Source organism: Phyllostomus hastatus, unplaced genomic scaffold (genome assembly GCF_019186645.2).
Source record: "Phyllostomus hastatus isolate PE091 unplaced genomic scaffold, TTU_PhHast_1.1 phas_scaffold_200, whole genome shotgun sequence".
NCBI lineage: Eukaryota > Metazoa > Chordata > Mammalia > Chiroptera > Phyllostomidae > Phyllostomus > Phyllostomus hastatus.
The window spans coordinates 5623382-5646808 of NW_025334016.1; the positions used below are offsets into that span (position 1 = coordinate 5623382).

The 23427-nt window shown below is 36.4% G+C and overlaps 1 protein-coding gene and 1 pseudogene across 5 annotated transcripts in view; one reads left to right on the top strand and one right to left on the bottom strand.

Moving 5' to 3' along the window:
* The window catches only part of USP9X (ubiquitin specific peptidase 9 X-linked), a 112854-nt gene that overhangs the window by 65235 nt on the left and 24192 nt on the right, over positions 1 to 23427 (top strand). For all 5 annotated transcript variants that reach the window (XM_045860601.1, XM_045860603.1, XM_045860602.1 and 2 more), the window contains 12 exons: positions 232 to 472; positions 829 to 978; positions 1737 to 1857; positions 7880 to 8010; positions 8194 to 8472; positions 12148 to 12273; positions 13220 to 13345; positions 14587 to 14753; positions 19384 to 19492; positions 19728 to 19874; positions 20504 to 20650; positions 21209 to 21431. In XM_045860601.1, the coding sequence (XP_045716557.1) occupies positions 232 to 472; positions 829 to 978; positions 1737 to 1857; positions 7880 to 8010; positions 8194 to 8472; positions 12148 to 12273; positions 13220 to 13345; positions 14587 to 14753; positions 19384 to 19492; positions 19728 to 19874; positions 20504 to 20650; positions 21209 to 21431 (1967 nt within the window). The remainder of the gene's footprint in view (positions 1 to 231; positions 473 to 828; positions 979 to 1736; positions 1858 to 7879; positions 8011 to 8193; positions 8473 to 12147; positions 12274 to 13219; positions 13346 to 14586; positions 14754 to 19383; positions 19493 to 19727; positions 19875 to 20503; positions 20651 to 21208; positions 21432 to 23427) is intronic.
* Positions 4911 to 5788, bottom strand: LOC123832830 (annotated as a pseudogene).

A 23427-nucleotide genomic window follows, 5' to 3' on the forward strand; every position in this document is an offset into this window, starting at 1 on the left:
GGTACAAAAGTAGCAACAATAGAATATGTTGTGTTTTGAAAATTACATACAATATTTGTAATTAAAAGGAGCAGCAAATTTTTATTTTCAAGACCCTAAAAATAAGTAGCCTTAACTTACTTTATCTTATTTAATAAGAAAATATTCAATATTAGATTTTTAGCTTTATTTTTATTGCAAGACAATTTGGAAGTGTGCTGAATGTGATGTTTTCTTTTTTGTTTCCCCCAGAGCTTTCCGTGGTAAACACCTCTCTTTTATAGTTCGATTTCCAAACCAGGGCAGACAGGTTGATGACTTGGATGTATGGTCTCATACAAATGACACAATCGGTTCAGTACGACGATGTATTCTCAATCGTATTAAAGCCAATGTAGCCCATACAAAAATTGAGCTCTTTGTGGGCGGTGAACTGATAGATCCTGCAGATGATAGAAAGTTGATTGGACAATTAAACTTAAAAGATAAATCAGTAAGTATCTTTTCAAGAAAATTAAACCTGAGGCTGTTTTTCATTTTACTATTCAACATTTTGTTCTATAAATGTTAATTAAGTATCCATCATGTGTGAAAGCTCTGTATTAGGTGTTAAGATTGTAACACTAAATAAGACAGGCATCAGTGTTACCTACAATAAAGTAGAGGAGGAAAGGGTTTCTAAAAGCAAACCTATTTTTTTTCCCCGACCTCCCCTAAGTGGTTATTTTAGATAATACTTACAAATTATATTTCTAAAAGTATAGAGTGTAGGTTTTGGTTTTTGTTAGTGTGTCACTAACTTGTGTATTTTTCCTTGTCTTTGATGCTAACACAATATATCATTTTCAGCTAATTACAGCCAAACTTACACAAATAAGTTCCAATATGCCTTCAAGCCCTGATAGTTCTTCTGATTCCTCAACTGGATCTCCTGGAAACCATGGTAATCATTACAGTGATGGTCCCAATCCAGAAGTGGAAAGCTGTTTGCCTGGGGTGGTGAGTAGATAGTTTTGAGTTACTGTATGCAAGGCATTGTGCTAGGTTCTTTGAGAATAAAAAAGTATGTTGAATAGGTTTTTTTTTTCCGCTTGAGAAGCTTATAATTTAATGTGGTAAAATATCAAACAACTATATAGTTAACCATCAACTTCACAGTGGATCCCTCTGAAAGGTGATTGTAACTGCTTGAAATTTAAAACATTTCCCTTACAGATATAGTGTTGTTTTTACGTTTTTACAAAGTTATTCCATTACACAGCTTAATTATAATTATTAATTACCACCATATTATATATTCATACCACAATAGCGAATCCTTCCTTCAGAACTTTCTATAGGAAAATATCTGCACTGTTTCTCAGATTGTCATAACATAACTTCTATCTAAAGAAACAGTGACTCCTCCCTCCCTTAATCTCCTTCTATCCTGCCCCACAACAATTTTAATGGTTACAATACCAGCCACCATGAGTGGACATGACAACCTTTTATTTGTATAGAGTCTGATTTGCCTGTGTAAGAAAAATAGTTTAACAAAAGAGCTGTCACACAGAAATTATGGGAGGTGGCTTGGATAGTATATTCCATCTGCATCATAAAGGATTTGTAAAGGTGGGAAGATGGGGAAGGCAAACTATATTTTAAAGAATAGACATGCCATAAGAACAAGTGTGGTTATTAACAAACAAAGTTATTTGGGGATCTTGAGAGAGATACAGTTTACAGGTAAATATTTTGTGTATTTTGTATTCTAGATAATGTCACTGCATCCCAGATACATCTCTTTCCTCTGGCAAGTTGCAGACTTAGGTAGCAACCTAAATATGCCACCTCTTAGAGATGGAGCAAGGGTACTTATGAAACTTATGCCACCAGGTAAGAATTTTCTTTTGAACTATTGATGTTGATGAAGTACAAAATGGATAATAACAGGATAATATTAGCAAATTCTGTTCCTACATGGAACATGCTTTATGGTATAGGCTAAAACAGGAGTTGGTCAATTCACAGCCTGATTTTGCAACGACTAAGAGCTGTGGGTGATTTTTACATTTTTAAACAGCTAAAGAAGTAATCAAAGGATAATATTTTGTGACTTATTAAATTACATGAAATTTAAATTTTGGTATCCATAAACAGTTTCATTGGTATACAGACATGTGCGCTCATTTCCATACTATCTGTGGCTGCTTTTGTCTTAACACAGCAGAGTTAAGTGGTTGTGACAAACCATGTGGCCTGCAGTGTCTTAAATATTTACTGTCTGGCACTTTACACAAAAAAATCTTTTATACCCCTGGACTGTATTTTGGGTCATTTGTTATCTATAGTGTTGTTCCTTTCTTATTCCTTTAAAAAAAAAAAAAACACTATAAACTTGCAGCTTTCATTTTTGTAGATGCATCTGTGGATAATAATTTTTTTAGAGCTTTCTTTGTCAATTTCAGATACCTAATGATTTTTTTTTTATTGTGTAGCTGAAAACTTAACTCTTCCACATTCTCCCAGTTTTTGTTCGGCATATATATTTTCAAGAGTAAAAATTAGTTTGCTGGATTTCTGACAACTTGTTTCTTGCATTTAATAATTTTCTCTCTTTAGTTTTCTTGATTTTTTTCTATACATCTATTGCTACTTCCCACATATTGTCTAATAACCTCAAAATAATTTTCCATTATTATATACATTATATAATCTGTTGGCTGCACTATTGTCCTAAAAGTTTTCTTTCTGTCACCTGATTGTTTTCTACCTTTTTGGGACTACTTTCTTCGCTTTCCTGTGGTGGATTCCTATTCACTCTCTTCTATATCTTAAGCCTTTCTTGAGGTGCTCCCCTCATTCTGCTGAAGCATCCCCTCCTGCACATGTCTCAGCAAGTGTATGTGAAAGGTGGTTTGGTTTTTTGTTTTTGAGACGTGATTCATCTGAATGCAGCTAAACCCTCACATTTGATTAGTAGTTTGGATATAGAATTCTAGGTTGAAAATGTACTGTGTAGCTGGTAATGTTGCTGGTCTGAAGAAGAAAGCTTTTCTCAGTTATGTTCCTTTGCATGTGATCTTTTGGTTTTATCATGGAGTTTGGAAATTTTGTGATGAGGTGCCTTGGTCTGTTTTGTGGTGGACACTCAGTGTACTTGGAGATTCCTAATTTGTAAGAGGTTTGTATTCTTTCTTTGCTAATTTTTTTCTCTGAGTTTTGTTTTTTGGTGTCTTAGAAATCTCTGTGACTATGGTGTTGAATCTAGTAAGTCTGAATTTCTTTTCTCCTTTCATTAATTTAATTCTAGCTTTGAGGTCATTTTCTTAACTTTTTCCAGCTTAGTGATCCTTTTCCAGAGGATTTTATTTTTCATTAACATATTTCAATGTTTCTGCTCTAATATCTGTTTTCCTGTAAAACTTAATGCTTTGCAAAATAAATCTTGTAGGACAAAAGGGAGTTTGGTAGATCATTCAATCCTAATACAACTTGGAAAATTTTTTTTAAATTGTAACATTTACAAACTTACAGAAAAGTTAGAAATATAATTCCAGAACTTTTGGGGGAACCATTTGAGAGGAATTTGCTGGTCTAATGTGCCATTACCCTTAAATACTTTATTGTATATTCTCAACGAACAAGGATATTTATATAACTAAAATACAACCATCTAAACTAGGACATTAACATTGATTCGTCGTTACTTATTTTCTAATCAGCAGTCCCCAAAGTTCTATAATAATCTGTTTTAGAGCAAAACAATCCAATACAGAATCTTACATTGTGTTTACTGTATTTTGCCCTGCATAATGTGCAGTTTTTTATCCACATTTTTTGAGGAAAATATAAGGATGCACATTATACATGGATAGTGCTAATCCCCACATATAGTGCAAATTATACATGGGAATTAGTACTAAACTGTGTATGTGCATTATATGTGGCAAAATATGGTAGTTGACGTATCTCTTTCAATTTTCTTCTGGAATAGTTCCTCATTCTGTCTTTGACTTTCATTACCTTGACACTTTTACTTTGCCAATTTTAGGTCTTTTAGGAATCTATGGGGTGCTGACTTTGTAGGAACTCCTTCCCCTCCCTTTTATTCCACAAATGCTTTTTGGTTCAGCTAAGCCAGCTGTCTTCCATCCCCTTTGCACCTTCAATAATTCACTAACATTTCTCTAGTGTTCCTTCTTCATCTCCTCTTTGTATGTCCTGTTCAGTTTATATATTTTATATTTATTAATTTTTAGTGGGTTTGTAGATACATTGCTGATAAACAGTTCAAGAATTAGCCCAGATAATTTTTTAAACTGTCTTGTACTTCCATTATCTCCTTTTTCTAAAGTAAATACCATGTTGACCTTTCTCATTGTTTCCTGATTCCAATAGGATCATTCATAATCAGTTCAAATATTAGATTCTTTTTTAAAATATTTATTTATTTTCAGAGAGGGAAGGGAGGGAGAGAGAGACAGACAGACAGACATCAATGTGTGGTTGCTGGGGGCCATGGCCTGCAACCCAGGCATGTGCCCTGGCTGGGAATCGAACCTGCGATGCTTTGGTTCGCAGCCCGTGCTCAATCCACTGAGCTACGCCAGCCGGGGCCTAATTAGATTCTTAACAGCCTTCTTTCCATGATTTAATCCTTCCTTAACTCTTCTGTTGTATTGTTTAGAATTTGTGGGGGGTTTTTATTTACTAAGTTATTTACTAACTATTGAGTAACAGTTGTTGCTTTATGTGTGCAGATTCAACCTTCACAACTTTTCAAAGCAAATTCTCTTCAGAATCCCTGATCTGTTCTTAAGTTATAATAGATATTTATTTAAAGTAATATATTTGCAACCCAGATGGTTCTATATTGTACATTTCCATTTTAACCAACATCATTAAAATACTGAGGGCAGATGCATCCACAGATTTTGATTACATGATTATTTCTTTGCCCATTTTTCTCTTTTTCCCCCCATGAAATAACCTCTTTCAGATATGGTTCAAGGTAGAAATTATCCTCATATTTTTTTACTAGTCAAGATCTGCTTCATAAACAGGTCCAATGCTCTCTTAATGTGAAACACCCTGTCATTATGATTCAGGTTCTCAGGAAGCCTTCTTATGGCTTCTTTTACATCGTCATCCATGTGTATTGTGTGGTCTCGCATTGGTTTACAGAATTGTGTAGCACTGTAATACCATTTTTGAATACCCTCTAGCCACCAGCTTGATGCTGCAACAGCAACAGACCTGTTTGCCACTTGGACCCAAGAATCCAGAATCCCTGATCTTGTGATTTGAGCATAATGCCACCAGATGGCGACAATGAGCTCTTGCCAGGCAGTTCCAAGTGGAAAACTTGAGGGTGCTTTTTTTTTCCATATTTTATATAGTCAAAGTCTAGTGCCTAGATTTGAAATAGCCAACTTTGAAAAGGCCAGTAATAATTGTACTACGGCAGTTAAATTAGAGACTGTGGACTCAAATGGACTTGGCTTCAAATCCTGATCTGTAAAACTGGGCTAATAATAACTATTTGATATATGGAAAATCCCTAGTCTAGTGACTAGTATTTAATCAGTATTTAACAAATGTTAACTTACTCTGTCACTGTGGTTGCTACACACATAACACACTCATACTTTAAGAAAGGAAGCAGGGGCTCTAAAGAAAAGGAAGTTGTTATAAATTATTTCTAGCTGTGAAATATTGAGTAATCATTTAGTGTTTGTGTACATGTGAGTATATTTTTAAAGGGAGGAAAACCAAGATGGAATTAGTAGCTTTTTTCCTAATCATTGCCTTTACCTCTGTTCATTCTGAACCTTTAGTTGAAGTCAAGTGCCTTCATTATGATTTGCTGCTAAACGTAGAATTTCTATAGTCTTCTCTGTAGGTAATTTAATCTCTTGTAATCTAGACTGTACTCAAGAGTTTCTGTGACCTTTCCTTACATGTGTTAGGAAAACAGACTCTTGCTTGATGCTGTGTAGTTAAAATTATACTGCTTTACTTCTTCAGCTGGAGCTTCTTTTTCCCCAGGAATTCAGACTAACCAATATCTTAAAATATTCCGAAGTCTGTTGTAAGTACTTCCCACTTGTTAACTCACTTATACCTCACAACATCCCTATGAGGGAATTATATTTTCATCTGTATTTTAAAGATGGGGAAACTATGGTACAGAAAGATTTAGTTACTTGACCAGGGACACACAGCTTAAACAGCAGTTCTAGTATTCAGATGCATGAGGTTGGGCTCCAAAGTTTGTACTGTTAACCTGTGTGTTGCTGCAGATTGTTTTCTATATATTTTTTTAAAGATTTTATTTCTTTACTTTGGCGGGGGGAGAAAGGGGAGGAAGAAACATCAGTGTGTGGTTGCCTCTCACACATTTCCAACTGGGAACCTGGCCCACAACCCAGGCATGTGCCCTGCCTGGGAATCAGACTGGCATCCTTTCAGTTCGCAGACCGGTGTTTAATCCACTGAGCCACACCAGCCAGGGCTGTTTTCTATACTTTTAAATAATATGTTGCTATAATCATGTAATTTATTGGGCTTAAGGTATCTTTAATAAAACCTAAAATCCTAACTGCATCTGGGTGACAAGGTTATGAGTGATGTGCTTAGAATTCACTGCTACCTTTTCTTAGAGCTGTTGTTCCTTTTTTTCTACTATTCCCTTTTGCTTCCATCCTTAGCTCAGCATATTTTTAAACCAAGCTTGACATTCTTAGATATCATTTGAGTTGGTTTGTTTTTAGAGAGTAATTTGGTGATGCATATGAGAAGTCTTGGCCCTTGCTGTTCTTTCTGCATGTAGGATTTTTTTTTTCTTGATGAAATAATTACAAAGATTTGACTGGTGAGATTTTTAGTGTAAAAAAATGTTTTGGGGGGAAAAAACTAAGTGCTAATCAATAATATAGATTATACTAGTAAAATAACTCTCATTTTAATCATCGATTGAAATTGATACAGGGGATAACTTAATTATTTCATTTAGTTACATTATGTGTCAGTGTCTCTTCAGAATAGGAAAAACTAACAATTTAACACAAACTGAAGATTTCGTTGAAAACATTTCCAGGGTGATTCTAGGCCTGTAAAATTTAGCCTACTCTAAGGAAGTTATAGTAATTTTCCATTATTTTTATTCTTTGAAAAGAGTTTTTGCTTTTTAAAAAAATTTTCTTTATCAAGTGAAGTTTTAATCATAGGGCATTTATGTTGGAAATAATTCTATTATCAAAGTGCTTTCTAAAAGTTCATTCACTTCTCAAATCTCACTGGTAGCTAATGCTTATAATTGTATTCTGGGGACCCCCCCCCTTTTTGGTATCTCTTCACTGTGATTTAGATAAACTCATTATTTAATATGATCAAAAAAGTTAAAGCTCTGCTTACTTTGAGGTAAGCATTAGGCATGATCCCTGCCCCCATACACCTTTTAAGATTTGCTTTTTAAGGTTCATTTTCTAAGGTACTACTAAATCTCTTTCAGTAAAACAAACCAGTTAATGCATAGTGTCATATAGGCTAACAATAGAGAAATTGAAGGGAAGAGCTTGTCATTTTTTCCTGTTTGTTATTTTCCATAAGAACTGCTTCCTTTTGAAGTATATTGCATTTTTTCCGTCTCCAGTGGCTGGAGGGTGGGGAGGGTGTGTGGATTTGAAGTCTCTGAGTAAATAGACTGCTTCCTTCCGTTGGCTGATTAAAGAGCCCTGGTTTGTTTGTTTGTATTTTAATCAATCCAGATCACATTATGTCTTGTGGAGTTCGAACCTATAACTCAACTGAAGTATTATTTCATAATAAAGAGGTCTTTAAAGTATCAAAAGTGAAATATTATGAATGCACAAATAATGTTTCATCTTACACTGCCTCTTTTTTCCTCTCACAGATAGCACAACAATAGAAAAATTGAGAGCTATTTGTTTAGACCATGCCAAACTTGGAGAAAGCAGCCTTAGTCCATCTCTTGACTCACTTTTCTTTGGTCCTTCAGCTTCACAAGTGCTATACCTAACAGAGGTTTGTTTTTTCCTTTTGAATTTATTCCATGTTCTTTAAATTTGGCCTTTTTAAGGTAATGTGGAGAATATAACATAATGAAATATCTTTGAAATGTTTAAAATAATTTCTTAGCAGTGGTAATAGGGAAAATAGTTCTATTTTAAAAACCTTTTAACACAGTCCTTCTCCCTTTTTTTCCAGGTAGTCTATGCCTTGTTAATGCCTGCTGGTGCACCTCTGGCTGATGATTCCTCTGATTTTCAGTTTCACTTCTTGAAAAGTGGCGGCCTACCCCTTGTCCTGAGTATGCTAACTAGAAATAACTTCCTACCAAATGCAGATATGGAAACTCGAAGGGGTGCCTACCTCAATGCTCTTAAAATAGCCAAACTGTTGCTAACTGCCATTGGCTATGGCCACGTTCGAGCTGTGGCAGAAGCTTTTCAGCCAGGTGTAGAAGGCAGCAGTCCTATGACATCGGTAATACAGACTTTTAAAAAATCTTTTAATAATGATAATAGATAGTAATTTTTTAAAGTTCAACTTCTCGGCAACTCTTAAGTATAAACTTCAAAGTTAAACTGTTTCAGGTTCCTTTCCAGTGATGATTTACTTTAGGAGTTTTCTTCTATTAAATTGTATCCGTATTAAAAGTAAAAATGCTTTTCACTGACTATATGCTTATTTGAGAAGATAGTTCTTTGTGCCCCTTAAATCACGTTTGAGTTTTAGTTATTTTAAACTTAACGAAGTACCCATATAAGTCACTTATTAACTGGTATTTGGCATATGTTGAAAACACAGGTGGTAATTAAAAAGATGTAATCAATTTAACCTGTTGTCATCTATTGTCTTAACTTCCAGTTCTGAGCTTACTCGGTGTCTGTCTTGGCCTTGATGGCATCCTTGATCTACCAAAAGTTCTCAAGACATGCCAGAATTTAATGCCTATTTATTAGAGGTCTAACTATGCCTTAACTTCTGAGTAAAATCTGAGTTAATGTGCATCATAAGTGATGGTTTACTAAGTTATTGATGAAAGATAAAAGCTTAGGAATCTAGATATTCTTTTCAGAAATGGCTAGGTTTTAATCAGGGAGGTTGGCATGTTGATTAGATGTGATATTATAATGTTACATATAATTGATAATGGTATTTATAATTCTTTTAGGTGTGATAATGATACTACGCTTATATTTAAAAGGAATATTCTTTTTTTTTTTAAGATAAATCTTTTCTTTTCTTTTTTTTTAATTTATTTATTTTTAGAGAGGGGAGGGAGGGAGATGAGAGAGAGAGAGAGAGAAACATCAATGTGCGGTTGCTGGGGGTTCTGGCCTGCAACCCAGGAATGTACCCTAGCTGGGAATCGAACCTGGGACACTTTGGTTCCCAGCCCACGCTCAATCCACTGAGCTACGCCAGCCAGGGCAAAAGGAATATTCTTTACATCACCCCCTTTTTAAAAAGTAGTTGCTTTATATATCAAGGATTTGTTTCAAAATAATCCTGGGGTAGGGAAGAGATAGAAAGTGGCAGAGGGTGTTAGATAAAACAATTGTGCATTTTAGAAATTTTTTAATATATTTTATTGATTATGCTATTACAGTTGTCCCATTTTCCCCTTCACTCCCCTCCACCCTGTACACCCTCTCCCACCCACATCCCCCCGTTCGTTCATGTCCATGTATCATAAGTTCTTTAGCTTTTACATTTCCCATACTATTCTTACCCTCCCCCTATCTATTTTCAACCTACAATCTATGCTACTTATTCTCTGTACCTTTTCCCCCTCTCTCTTCCTCCCACTCCCCTGTTGCTAACCCTCCATGTGATCTCCATTTCTGTGGTTCTGTTCCTGTTCTAGTTGTTTGCTTAGTTTCTTTAGGTTTTGCTTTAGGTGTGGTTGTTCATAATTGTGAGTTTGCTGTCCTTTTACTATACATGTTTTTTTTTTTATCTTCTTTTCTTAGATAAGTCCCTTTAACATTTCATGAAATAAGGGCTTGGTGATGATGAACTCCTTTAACTTGACCTTATCTGAGAAGCACTTTATAATCTTCCCTTCCATTCTAAATGAAAGCTTTGCTGGATAGAGCAATCTGGGATGTAGGTCCTTGTCTTTCATGACTTGGAATATTTCTTTCCAGCCCCTTCTTGCCTGTAAGGTCTCTCTGGAGAAATCAGCTGACAGTCTGATGGGAACTCCTTTGTAGGTTACTGTCCCCTTATCTCTTGCTGCTTCTAGGATTCTCTCCTTCGTTTTTACCTTGGCTAATGTAATTATGATGTGCCTTGGTGTGTTTCTTCTTGGGTCCAACTTCTTTGGGACTCTCTGAGCTTCCTATATTTCCTGGAAGTCTATTTCCTTTGCCAGAGTGGGGAAGTTCTCCTTTATTATTTGTTCAGATACGGGTTCTATCTTTTGCTCTTCCTCTTCCCCTTCTGGTACCCCTATAATTCAGATGTTGGAACATTTAAAGATGTCCTGGAGGTTCCTAAGCTTCTGCTTGTTGTTTTGAATTCTTATTTCTCCATTCTTTCCTGTTCGGTTTTTTTCTTCCTTCTGGTCCACTCTATTGTTTTGAGTCCCAGTTTCCTTCCCGTCATTATTGGTTCTCCATGCATCTTCCTTCATCTCTTTTATGGTAACCTGCATTGTTTCATCTAATTTGCACCTAAACTCAACCAATTCTGTGAGCTTCCTGATCACGTGTTTTGAACTGTGCATCTGATAGATTGGCTATCTCTCGGTCGCTTAAAATGATGAGTCCTGGGGCATTGATCAGTTCTTCTGTTTGAGACATGTCTCTTTCCTTTTGGAGGGGGGTCTGTTCACTCCTGTTATGGTGAGGGGCGGAGCCTTAGGTGTTCACCAGGGCTGGGCACCCCAGTCACTAGATTGTGACATTGTATGCGGGGGCGGGAGGGAACAATGGCGGTAGCTCCATTCTCCGTGGGACCTCAGTCCCTTCTCTGGAATCCTGGGTTGCACGCTCTGCCCTGCTCCACAATTGCCTCCTTACTGGGTCTGCCGCTGGTGTACTCAGGGTCCACCCGCTGCAATCTTGCACGCCCCAGATGCCTTATGTGCCCAACTCTCTGCTCTCCTCACTGCAACCCATGCCGAGACCTGCTCCGGGCTGCTTGTCTTGGCCCCTCCTACCAGTCTGGATGAAGGAGTCTACTTCAACTTCTTGGCTGTCCGACTTCCATTCAGATAAATTCTGTCAGTTCTGGGTGTTATTCTGCCTCTAAATTGTTGTTGTTCTAATCTTGGTTGTGCGTGGAGGTACGGTGCGTCCACCTATGCCTTCATCTTGTCCAGAAGTCTATTTTAGAAATTTAACAGTAGTCCTACATGGCCTAAGTCATACATTGTTTTGTAATTGGTGGTTCTTGTTAAGATAAAACACATTCTTATGATCTTAGTCCCCTTATAACCCCCTGCCCCCAGCAATCACCATTCTTAGGGATTTAAAAACTTGATTATAAGCCATGGCTGGTTTGGTACAGTGGATTGAGTGCACGCCTGCCAACTGAAAGGTCACCGGTTCCATTCCCAGTCAGGGCACATGCCTGAGTTGGGGCCACATAAGAAACACACATTGATCTTTCTCTCCCCTCTCTTTCTCCCTTCCTCTCTCTCTGAAAATAAATAAAATCTTTTTTTTTAACTTTGATTATACAGTAAAACAGTTACCTTTCTTACATTTGTACTTCTATTGTTACTGATATTTCTTAATTTTCAAAAAAGAATTTGATTACCCTGGTGAATGGGAGCTGGATCTGCCCAGGTGTATGTATGTAAAAGATGTGGAGTAATTTACTGAGTTTCTAGATAGGGTTGGAACCTGCTGGTTCAGTTTATTGCTTATCCTTATTAGTTATGCTGAGCCCAGAGTAGAAACACAATGAGTTGGATTGATGTAGAATGGGGATTTGCAGAGGGATGTGTGGCACTCTGATGCACAGGAGGAAGTCCCCCCACTGTTGGAAATGTGAAGTACTTTTTGTGTGAGTCTCCGCAGCTTCTTCAGTATATATATGGAAGGGAGGTAGTCCTGAGGGAGTGGTGATAGATGAAGAGCAAATGGTTGGGTCTGGTTATGTATAAATTATTTACTCCAAGTTAAATGGTTATCTTTTTTTCAGGTCAGCCAAGTTACTCATGATCAAGCAGTGGTGCTACAAAGTGCCCTTCAGAGCATTCCTAATCCATCGTCTGAATGCATGCTTAGAAATGTGTCAATTCGTCTTGCTCAGCAAATATCTGATGAGGTTAGTATTAAAGTTTTAAAGCTCTGAAATCCTAGAAGGTTTTTTTCTACTTTTGATCCTCTATTAACTTAGAAATAAACCTTGTCGCAATTTAGGGCTTAATTTTCGTAGACCCACTCACTTTAATGCTTGTCTCAGTGTAGGTTAATTTCCCTTAACATGAATTTTATCTAATATTAATGTTAGTACTTTCTGGTTTTAATCATCTCTATGTACAGTAAATAGCATGCTTTTCAAGTATATAAGTCAATGACTTTTGACAAATGCGTATGTGTGTGAAACCTTCCCCACAATCAAGACACAGAACATTTCCATCACTCTTTCTTTGTGCCCTTAGCAGTTTATTCTTCCTCTCTACCCCTGGTCACAGGTGACCACTGATTTTTTTTGTCACTGTATACTAGTTTCCACATTTCAGGTGGAATTGTGTGCTGTATGTTTTATGTCTGGCTTCTTTCACTCAGAATAATGACTGAAAATTGTCTGTGCTATGTGAACCATTAGTTTATTCATTTTTATTTTGTATCACATGATGAGTATTTCACATTGTGTTTATCCATATACTTGGCAAAGGACATTTGGATTGTTTGCCCTTTTTGGTTATGATTAAGCTACTGTGAACATTTTGTGCAGCTGTTTGTGTGGACACAGGTTTTTATCTTGGGTTAAAAAAAAAAAACTAGGAGTGGAATGGTTAGATCACCTTTGTAGTCTTTTTAAGATTCTTCTGAAAGTGGTATAAGGCCAGATAATAACTTGGAGTATATACTTTATGGTATTGCAATTAAACAAAAAACTGGGACAAAGGCAACTTGGGAACCTCAAGACAATGCTGCTGCCTCATTCCATTCCTACTCCTTTACAAGGAGAAATATTTCTGCTTTTTTTAGTGTTTGTGCCACTCTAAACACTCTTTCAACTGTTGTAATTACTCGTTATCTTGCAGGCTTCACGATATATGCCTGATATTTGTGTGATTAGAGCTATACAAAAAATTATCTGGGCATCAGGATGTGGGGCATTACAGCTAGTATTTAGCCCAAATGAAGAAATCACTAAAATTTATGAGAAGGTAAGAATTATCACAAAAATATATTTCTTTTAAATAAATGTTGTTTAATAGTGCATGAGGCTTAATTATGTCTGCTATCTTTAAAAGCCAGTCACTTGCATCTCAATAGGTTGCAAATTAACTGGTAGCTATAGTTAAGGTGAGAATAATTTTACTTTGAAAATAAAGGGCTTTAGCCCTGGCCAGGTGGCTCAGTTGCTTGGAATGTCATCCTGTACACCAAAGAAGGTTGCAGATTCAATCGCTGGTCAGGGTACTTACCTACGTTGCTGGTTGAATCCGTCAGGGCAATACAGGAGGCAGTCTGAATCAATGTTTCTCTCCCTTTCTCTCTTTCATCGCCTTTCTGTCCTGTGTAAATTTGGGTTTAGGTAGCTGTCAATTGTGTTGCCGCATTTAAGTATTTTTGATTATCTTAAAGTGGTCAGAAGTTGAAAGAACGTCAGCCAGTTAGGTATCCCAGCCCTCCATTAGGCTAAGTACATTATTTACAGAAGAGATAGGGTGTGTTTGACTCTTTGATTTTTGTTTCTGTCATATGTACCTGTCCCTGATAAGCCACTTCTGCGTATTTAGAAGGGAGAATTAAATTATAGGAAGTTCTCCAGCTCTGTAGAGCTTCCCTTTTATGGCCAGCATAACCCTGATTTGCCTGCAGTGTACATTAATGTCTTATAGTATCTGTCTGGTACAGTACTGGATATTCATTCAGATAGTATATGAGTGCTTGTTCTTTTCCAGGCAGGTACTGTAATTATTAATTGGTTATAAAGTCAGATTAGAATTTATTAACTACCTACCCAAGCACATTTTAGGTTGTAAAACCTTCCTTAACAATTTGTTTTAAAAAATTGGTTTCAAATAAAATGGCACTATAGGTAAGCAACATGATGGAACTAGTTAGAGGTACCTGAGGTGCCAAAGTAGTTCTTGAGAAAGGAATGATGGTTGGTGAAAAAGCACACAACTCAGAAGGTCTTTAGGAACCTAAAGGAGAAAGAAGTCCATGGCGATATATAGTCAGTGTGCTCCTTTAGCTCTCCTTGGGAAGCAGCAAAATACTGGAATTAGACTTCATTGTCTCTCATAGTCACTTCCATACTATTCCAAGGGTCCTCAAGAGTTGCAGAAAAAGGCTGAGGCCAAATTGTTTCAGTAGGTAGGTTTTAAGCACTAGCTTGAAGTTGTATGAACTTTTTCTTAAATGCATTTTTAGATAATTTGCCCCTATCATTTTACAGTCCAATGCAGGCAATGAGCTGGACTTGGAAGATGAACAGGTTTGCTGTGAAGCATTGGAAGTGATGACCTTATGTTTTGCCTTGATTCCAACAGCCTTAGATGCTCTTAGTAAAGAAAAGGCTTGGCAGACTTTCATTATTGACTTACTATTGCACTGTCACAGCAAGTGAGTATGTTTTTTTAATTGTAAAAAACCTTTATCTCATTTTTGTAAGCAGAAATAATTTATGCTGGTAAAATTTATCCCAGAAATCAAATATTTATTGTCTCTATAGCATGCTAATATTTAGGAATATTTTATTTAACCTTGTTTTGCTTTGACCTATGTTTGGGTTTAGTCTTTGCAAAATGCCAACTTTCTCAAAGTAAAATTAATTTTTCTCTAATTTTAAAATTTAGTTTTAGGTAAGAGGTATATATAAAGGTGTGTATTAGCCAAATTTAAAAATCTGGTTTACAGAAATTAAATTAAATGGTACATTAGCCTTCTATCTTGAATGCCTAGCTACAAGGGGGTATAGGGGGCGGTGTGCACGCACACGTGCAATTCAGTGTGAAATTCACAAGGCAAGTTTGTGGTAAGAAGTTTGGTATTTTATACTGAGAATAAAGACTATAAAGCCCTTGTGTGCATTTGAAGAGCATTTAATCAGTGACATTGTGTTTGGTGCTTCTTTTTGTGTGGGGCAGTTAGTTGGATTTGTAGAAAATGTTGGTTTCCATCTTTTCTCAGTCTGACCCTATTATATGTAATTAATTTGTCTTACATATATTTTGTGCAAAGACACAGGATATTTACTCATTTTATTCTGTCACATGCCATTCAGCAATGACAGAAGTTAACTGATGGAAAGTTACTGTAAAGTCAGAATAAGCAGTTTGCCAAAATAAAGCCTAGTGATAAAGGGTTTTTGTTTTTTTAATGTGTAAATGATTTAATGGAATAGAATGCTGTATGTAAAGTGATAGAGAAGGTCAAGTGGAATGGTCTGCTCTTTTGGAAGTTCCTTGGTGTAATGTCCTTGAGGACATCTAGTCCAGCCTATTCAGAAAGTCCTTTGACAGGATTCTCCCCTCCCCCAGATAAGCTTGAGCTTGCTCTCTTTTTGGAAAGACTTTAATCATCATTGGACAACTCTGTTAAAGATAAATAGGTAAAGTCTAGTTCCATTTAATAATTCATTGGGTAGAAGGAGGAAAGTTTTCATGAAGTCAGACCTGGAGGTAGCGATTTTTTTCTGTAGTACTATCACCCTGCCCTGCAGTTCGTTTTTTAAGTAGCTGAGTACCTATTGCAGGTTCAGAATCCTTTATTTTCAGTTTGTAAGAATTTGACAGCAAGCTTGATGTAAACATTATTTGTATAACAATTCAGAAGTAGACTTTACTGATGGAGGAGCTAAGACTGAACTTAAATGACAAGATTCTCTTGAGTTTCAACTTACTTCTGCTACATAGTTTAACCTCTCTGTAGTTTTAATCCACCAGCAAATTATGCGGGTTCTTACTGTATGTTTGGCAATAAGAGTCCAAAGTCAAATAACATAGTTGTTGCCCTCAGCGAACACTGGTACAGAAATTAGTATCATAAAAGGCAAAGTACTTTGGGAATGGGAAGAGGAATTGGTTACTTTTACTTGGAAGGGGTGAAAGTGAAGGGTGTGTTCAGAATATAATCTGTGAGCTGTTCGGGTAAAATGTATATGTGTATAAAAATGGAAACTGGGCAGGTATTGGCGGTGTTCTCCCTCTCTCTCAACATCACTCCCTGTTTTTACTTCCTGTATTTTTGGACTCCATATATTTTCCTCCTCTCCATATTGTTTCTACCCTTTTTTTTAAACTAGCATCCATTGCCTGGACAACTGTGATATCCTTAATCTTCCCACACCTGGTGCTGCTCCACTAAGGTGTTACTCTATAATCTGTCGACCACACTGCAGATGCACTAACAGTTGCAAAATATGATTGTCTTGTTTTCTTGCTTAAAATCTTTCCATGTCTTCCCATTGCCTTTTAATTTAGTCTAAACATTTACATTTGGTTTATAAGTACTCCACAGTTTGGCCCTTACTTCTACTTTCTCATAAACTTCAACTTCAGTGCCACATTTTATACTGTTTTCCCTGTACCTGAGATCAGGTTTCCCAGAGCTCTATTCCCGTTAGATGAGGTTTGCTTCCACATCGTGACACTGATCTTATTTTCTTAATCACTTGGAATTGCATTTAATTTCCTTTAGGTAGATACGTTTTTTTCCAGCACCTGTTGTTTTATACCCTGTCTTATTAACTCCTTAATGTTGCACATGTCTGTAATTCATGGAGGCATCTGAGTTTGCCACTACTGGCATAGTGCTTTCAGGGCAGAGCTGAGAAGTCTGGTTTCATGTGTCGAGGAGGAATAATAGGATAATATACTGTAGAGGAGATTAGTAGGAGTCACTTTACAGAAGGCCTTAGATGCTAAGGTCTAAGTAGTGTTAAATTTTGATACAGTATTTAGTCTCATTGGTAAATAATTTATCAACAAGTACCTTTTATGAACCACTCACTATTCTAGCTACTGGAATAGCAGTAAACAAAACAGACAAAATGCCTTCTTGGAGTCTACATACTAAAGAGAATAGGGGATAGGAAGGGAAGACGTGGGAAAAAATACAGTATGTTAGGTGGTAATAAATGCTACAGAGAAAAATAAAACAAGAAAAGGGGTAAGAAATTAAGGAGTCAGTGGAGTTCAGTTTTGTACAGGCATACCTCATGTTATTGTACTTTGCTTTATTGCACTTAACAGATGTGTTTTTTCCAAATGGAAGGCAAGATCCTCCACCAGCAAAAATATTATGACCTGCTTTATTGTGGTGGCCAAGAACTAAACCTATAATTCCTTTGATATATGCCTGTATAGATAGGATAGTCAAAAAAGGCCTCCCTAAAAAGGTGACCACTAATCAGCTCTGAGACAGTAAGGTAGTGCTCCATGTGGATAATAGGGCAGGTGTGTTCTAAACACAGGAACAAGAGCTGTCAATGTCCTGAGGCAGGAACATGCCAGATATGTTAAAGAACATAGAGTAACAGGAAAAGAGTTAGACTTTTTCATTAATCCAAATAAAATGTGACGGGGGATGGAAGTGTAGAAATGGTAAGAAATGATCAGATTTTGAGCATGGTGTGAAGATGCAACAGTTTATTGATAGACAGGTTTCTTTTGAAGCATTACAGAGGTGTGAAGGATGTTTCCTCAGGAAGTGAGAAGCACCAACTTTATAGACCCCTTCCCCTACTCTATCTGGGCAACATGACTAACTTTTAAAAAAATAAACTAAAGCCCTGGCTGGCGTAGCTCAGTGGATTGAGCGCAGGCTGCAAACCAAAGTGTCGCAGGTTCAATTCCCAGTCAGGGTACATGCCTAGGTTGCAGTCCATGACCCCTAGCAATCTCTCTCTCTCTCTCTCTCTCTCTCTCTCTCTCTCTCTCTCTCTCTCTCTCTCTCTCTCCCCCTTTCCTCTCTAAAAATAAATAAATAAAATCTTTAAAATAAACAAATAATACAAAGACAACATGAATGGCATACTTTTGAAACCCTGATACAAGTTATGGGCCTTCTCCCAGAAAATTGGTACTCCTGACTTGAATTAACATGATTTCTGCCAAACTCAACTCACAGAGTTTCTAAAATCCCTCTGATTTATTGGACCATGTGTGGGTTTCAGAAACCTAAAAACATCCAGGAAGACAGATTAGTACACAGAATGTATGCTGCCAAGTTGTTAATGAACTATAAATTTGGTTCTAAGTTCTCTGCCAGCTAGCACAAAGACAGAAACATAGTTATCCACAAAATGTAGTCTGTCCGTAAGGTACACAGGTGCTTAGTTAGCAGATTCATATGTCATACATTGTTCTAGGTACCAGAAACTGTCATCAATAAAGCAAGGCCTTGGCCTGAAAGAGCATATACTTCCTAAGGGAGGCAGAGCACCGTCTTGTATACATTTAGGAAATGGGTCTTAGCACCTACTATATACCAGACACTATTCTAGGTTCTGGAGGCACAGGAGGCTAAATAAATGATGTCTCTGCCTTCTTGGAGCATTTATTCTAGGGAGATCTATGTAGATTTTTTAAAGATCCATAATGATAGGGTGAAATTCTCAGTAATGAGACCAGAAGCAAGTTTTTCTTGTGAGTCATCATAGAATATAATATAGTACAGTGGTTCTCAATATTGAACACACATTAGAATCACCTGCAAGATTTGTTGAACCATAGGTTGCTGGGTCCCACCTCCAGTATTTCTCATTCAGCAGGCCTGGGAAGGGACCTGAGAAATTCGTATTTCTAACAAGTCCCAGAAGCTACTGATTTGGGGACCATACTTCGGGAACTACTAATATAAAGGACATCTACGGCAATATCCTTATTGTAATTGCAGCAGAATTCCTACAGGGTTTACTCCAGAGCACAGTTGAATAAAAATTCTGTGGAAGGCTCACTGTGAAGCATCTTGTATTAGAAGAGCATGTCTTGCCTTTTCCAAGAAAAGGATGTTTAGGATGTGTCTCTCAAACTCATCAGTGACAATTTGAGGTTGTAGTTTTTGACACACAGCCTAAATTCATCTATGTTGCTGGCTTAAGGAGTATTAACCTTGTGTACTTGTATTTTCACTTTTTAATTTACCTTTTATCCCCTCCCCCCCCACCCCCCGCCAAGAGAGACCAGCGTTGTAACCTGGTTTTTTTTTCCTTCATGAAAATAATATATTAACTGATACATTTTTATTTCAGAACTGTTCGCCAGGTGGCACAGGAGCAGTTCTTTTTAATGTGCACCAGGTGTTGCATGGGACACAGGCCTCTGCTTTTCTTCATTACTCTGCTCTTTACCGTTTTGGGGGTGAGACTTTTTTAATATGCTTATCAATGCAATTTGTTCTTTAAACAATGGACATTCAGGAATTTGTGCTTTTAGATTATATTAAAGTTAGAGCAGTATATATGTAATTTAATAAATAAAATATTGGTAATTTTCCATACTATTTTAATAATTTACTCGAGTTAACTTTGAGTTTTTAAAACTGGATTCTAAGCATGGACATGTAAATTTGTATTTTTCTACTTTACTGTTTCAGAGCACAGCCAGAGAGAGAGCTAAACATTCTGGTGACTACTTCACTCTTTTAAGGCACCTGCTTAATTATGCTTACAATAGTAATATTAATATACCCAATGCTGAAGTTCTTCTCAATAATGAAATTGATTGGCTTAAAAGAATTAGGGTAAGTTGCATTTAATACAGTGTTTACCATATCGACAAATGGTGTAATTTATTAATGGTTTGTAGTTTTCAGCATTTTGGGTAAATGAAAAACACCAGAGTAATAAAAAGGACCAAAAAATCAAAGAATATACTCTGCATTGATGGATACTAGTCATTCATGAATCGCAGGATGAATGTATTACTAGTTCTGTAAAATACTTTGTTTTGCTTGAGCCCTGGAATACTGATTTTCCACTTCTTTCATTTTAGAATTTTGGGCCTTTTGGATAATTTTTCTCTTTTAAAAAGTATTCTTGATGAGTCTGATATGCTGGCACTTAATTTAATTCTTGATCTTAAGACCTGATACTTTTTACTTCAAATCATACGAGAATATTTTTTTCCTTTTTTTTTATTGTTCAAGTACAGTTGTCTCCATTTTCCCCCCCACCATATGGGAATATTTCTAGAGAGATTTGTAGCTATTAGCTTTCAATTCATAAAGCCTACTTCTAGAAAGTTCTGACGAAAAATGGATTAGAATGGAAAGGTTTGGGGGAATTTCCTCATGTCTGTTCAGCCCTCTTTTGTGTATGGCTCCTCCCTCCCTCTCATAAGTTGGGCATTTGATATGTTTTTCTTTGACAGGATGATGTTAAGAGAACAGGTGAAACAGGTGTTGAAGAGACCATCTTGGAAGGCCACCTTGGGGTAACAAAAGAGTTACTGGCCTTTCAAACCCCTGAGAAAAAGTATCATATTGGTTGTGAAAAGGGAGGTGCTAATCTCATTAAAGTAAGTTGAAATTTCAGTTTTACTATGTATTTTTATAAAGTAAATAAGCACTGTTTAATTTTTCTATTTTGTAAAACTGCATCTTGTTCATCATTTCTTTTAATGAGTTTCTTCTAGTATGGTAATTCAAGGGGAAAAAATTTCAGTGAATTTACCTGATATTCAAAATGAGGTTTGGTTTACGTGTGATTAAAGAAATAAACTTACTTAAAATGTAAATTGTATTAAGTGCTAGTGTCAGCTCACTCTTGGTTCTTTAAAAAAAATTTTAACCTGAGTTGGGGTATGGTTAATTGTAGTGCATAGTATTTATTAGAAAATCCAAATGAGTTTTCTGAGATGTAATGAGATCTTGAGTTCTGACAAGTAATTTAATATTATCCCCTTCCAAGATCACAGGAGACCTTTCTTTCCTTAACATATACATACATATAACTATATATTATATTTGTATTTATAACTATATATTATATACTTTAACATATAAACATACAAATATATCATATATGTACTATATATCATTACTAATACATAATTTTTTTTTCTCAACTCTCACAGGAATTAATTGATGATTTCATCTTCCCTGCATCCAATGTTTACCTGCAGTACATGAGAAATGGAGAACTGCCAGCTGAACAGGCTATTCCAGTCTGTAGTTCACCACCTACCATTAATGCTGGTTTTGAATTACTTGTAGCATTAGCTGTTGGCTGTGTGAGGAATCTCAAACAGATAGTAGATTCTTTGACTGAAATGTATTACATTGGCACAGCAATAACTAGTAAGTATTTTAAATACAATGTTGTATTCATAGATAACTTGAATCTGTTTTCCTGTTTTTCTTTCCCCCCAGCAACTAGTTTAGTTTCACATTTTTAGTAAATGGATTTAAGGCCATAAAAGCAGAGAGCCTTGATACAAAAGTTTTCAAATGTTTGTTAAATGCCTTCCTATAAGTGATGTAACTATTTAGCAAAATAGATTTTGTCTTAGTCAATTCTAGACTAAAATCCAAACTTCAGAGTAATTGGTAGTCAAAATAAAGGCCAGACTTAAAACACAAATTTCATGCATTGCAAACCTTTCAGGCCCTCTTTTAGAAGCTCTTAAATGTTATTTTCATATGAGCTCTAAGAAAATCTGGTTTTAAAGATCAGAGTGTGAGAAGATAACATTTTCATGCACTTTATGTCCTCAGTTAATGCTTACATGAAGCCTGTGAAATAGACTGTAGACTCCAGATCTTATAGAGATGAAACTGAAGTTCAAAGCAGATGAGGGCAATAAAAAATGATCAAAAAAGAAAAAATACAACAGAAGCTTTTTTTTTAATGAGCTAATGGTGCAAAGTGCACTTAAAAAAAAGATTTTATTTATTTATTTTTAGAGAGGGGAGAGAGAGAGAGAGAAATCAATGTGTGGTTGCTGGGGGTCATGGCCTACAACCCAGTCATGTACCCTGACTGGGAATCGAACCTGCGATGCTTTAGTTCGCAGCCCGCACTCAATCCGCTGAGCTACGCCAGCCAGGGCAGAAGCTTCCCCCCCCCCCCCCCCCCTAGCAAAAACCACTGTTTATAAAGTTTAAGAATATAATTGATTCTAGTAGATTTTAAGAACCTGTCAAATTATTTTTTTATATGTTGTATTTCAGAATGTAGGGGCATTTTAAATAACATTTTAGGAGATTCTGATGAAACTGACTGCTTTAAAGGTTAGACCTTTGGCTGTTCTATCAAACCTATGCATAGTGAGGCAGAGATTTTTGGTGGTGGTTTTGTTTTGCTATAACTTACAAGAGGTGTTTCTTGTTTTTGTTCGCTTTTTTTAAAAAAATCCTCACTTTCATTTATTTAGTTTTTAATAAGTTTAAACCCTCAAGGGATACAGCATCATGTGGATTCAGCATCTAATGAATTTAGCATGAAAGTTGCTTTGGAATTTGGCATAAACTATGCCACGTGAGCATGAGTTTCTTTTTCCCAGATGCTTCTGGTTTTGTTCCATTTGCCTCCAGGAGTCAACCTTGTTCTTTGCTTTGTACATATGAGGGTATTGCCTGCCCAAATAGAATTCACTTTCATCTCCAGCGTAAACACCTTCAGTTTTAAGAAGAGAAGCCACATGTTCCTTCCACTACTAGCGAACAAAAAATAGCTTTGGACCACAACCTTCCAGGTGTATTGGCCATTTTTTAAGTCCTATTCCCAGCACACCTCCATGTGCTCCAAAGTGGCAGAAAGAGAAAGGTCACTCACTTCTTTGGTAAAAAAGTACCAAAGAAAAGTGTGTACTAAAAAGTATGTTTCCTGCACAGTCCAGTTTCCCAGTCTCCTTTTATAGCTGTAACCATTGTGGTCAGTTTGTGTCTGCCCTCCCAGCATCTCTGTGTATGCAAAATTTACATACAAAGTTTTATTTGTTTGTTTGTTTGTTTAGGGTTTTTTTAACAGATTGGCATGTGGTACACAACATTGTTCTTTAGAACTTTTTCCCCTTAATGTTTCTGTGATTGTACCCTATCAACACAAATATTTACATATTTGCATTTATTGGCTGTATACTTTTCAGTATATTATAATTTATCTTACCAGTCCCACAGACAATGATATTTGTTATTTTCAGGTTTGTATTAGGCAGAGGGGCAGATATATGCTGATTTACAGTTTCACAGAACTTTCAAATTCACTGTTGTTTGCTCCTCAAAATAACATTGTAGTTGTAGGCAAAGCAAGTGTACTCGTATCGCTACATTTATTAGGAAGCACGCGGACTTA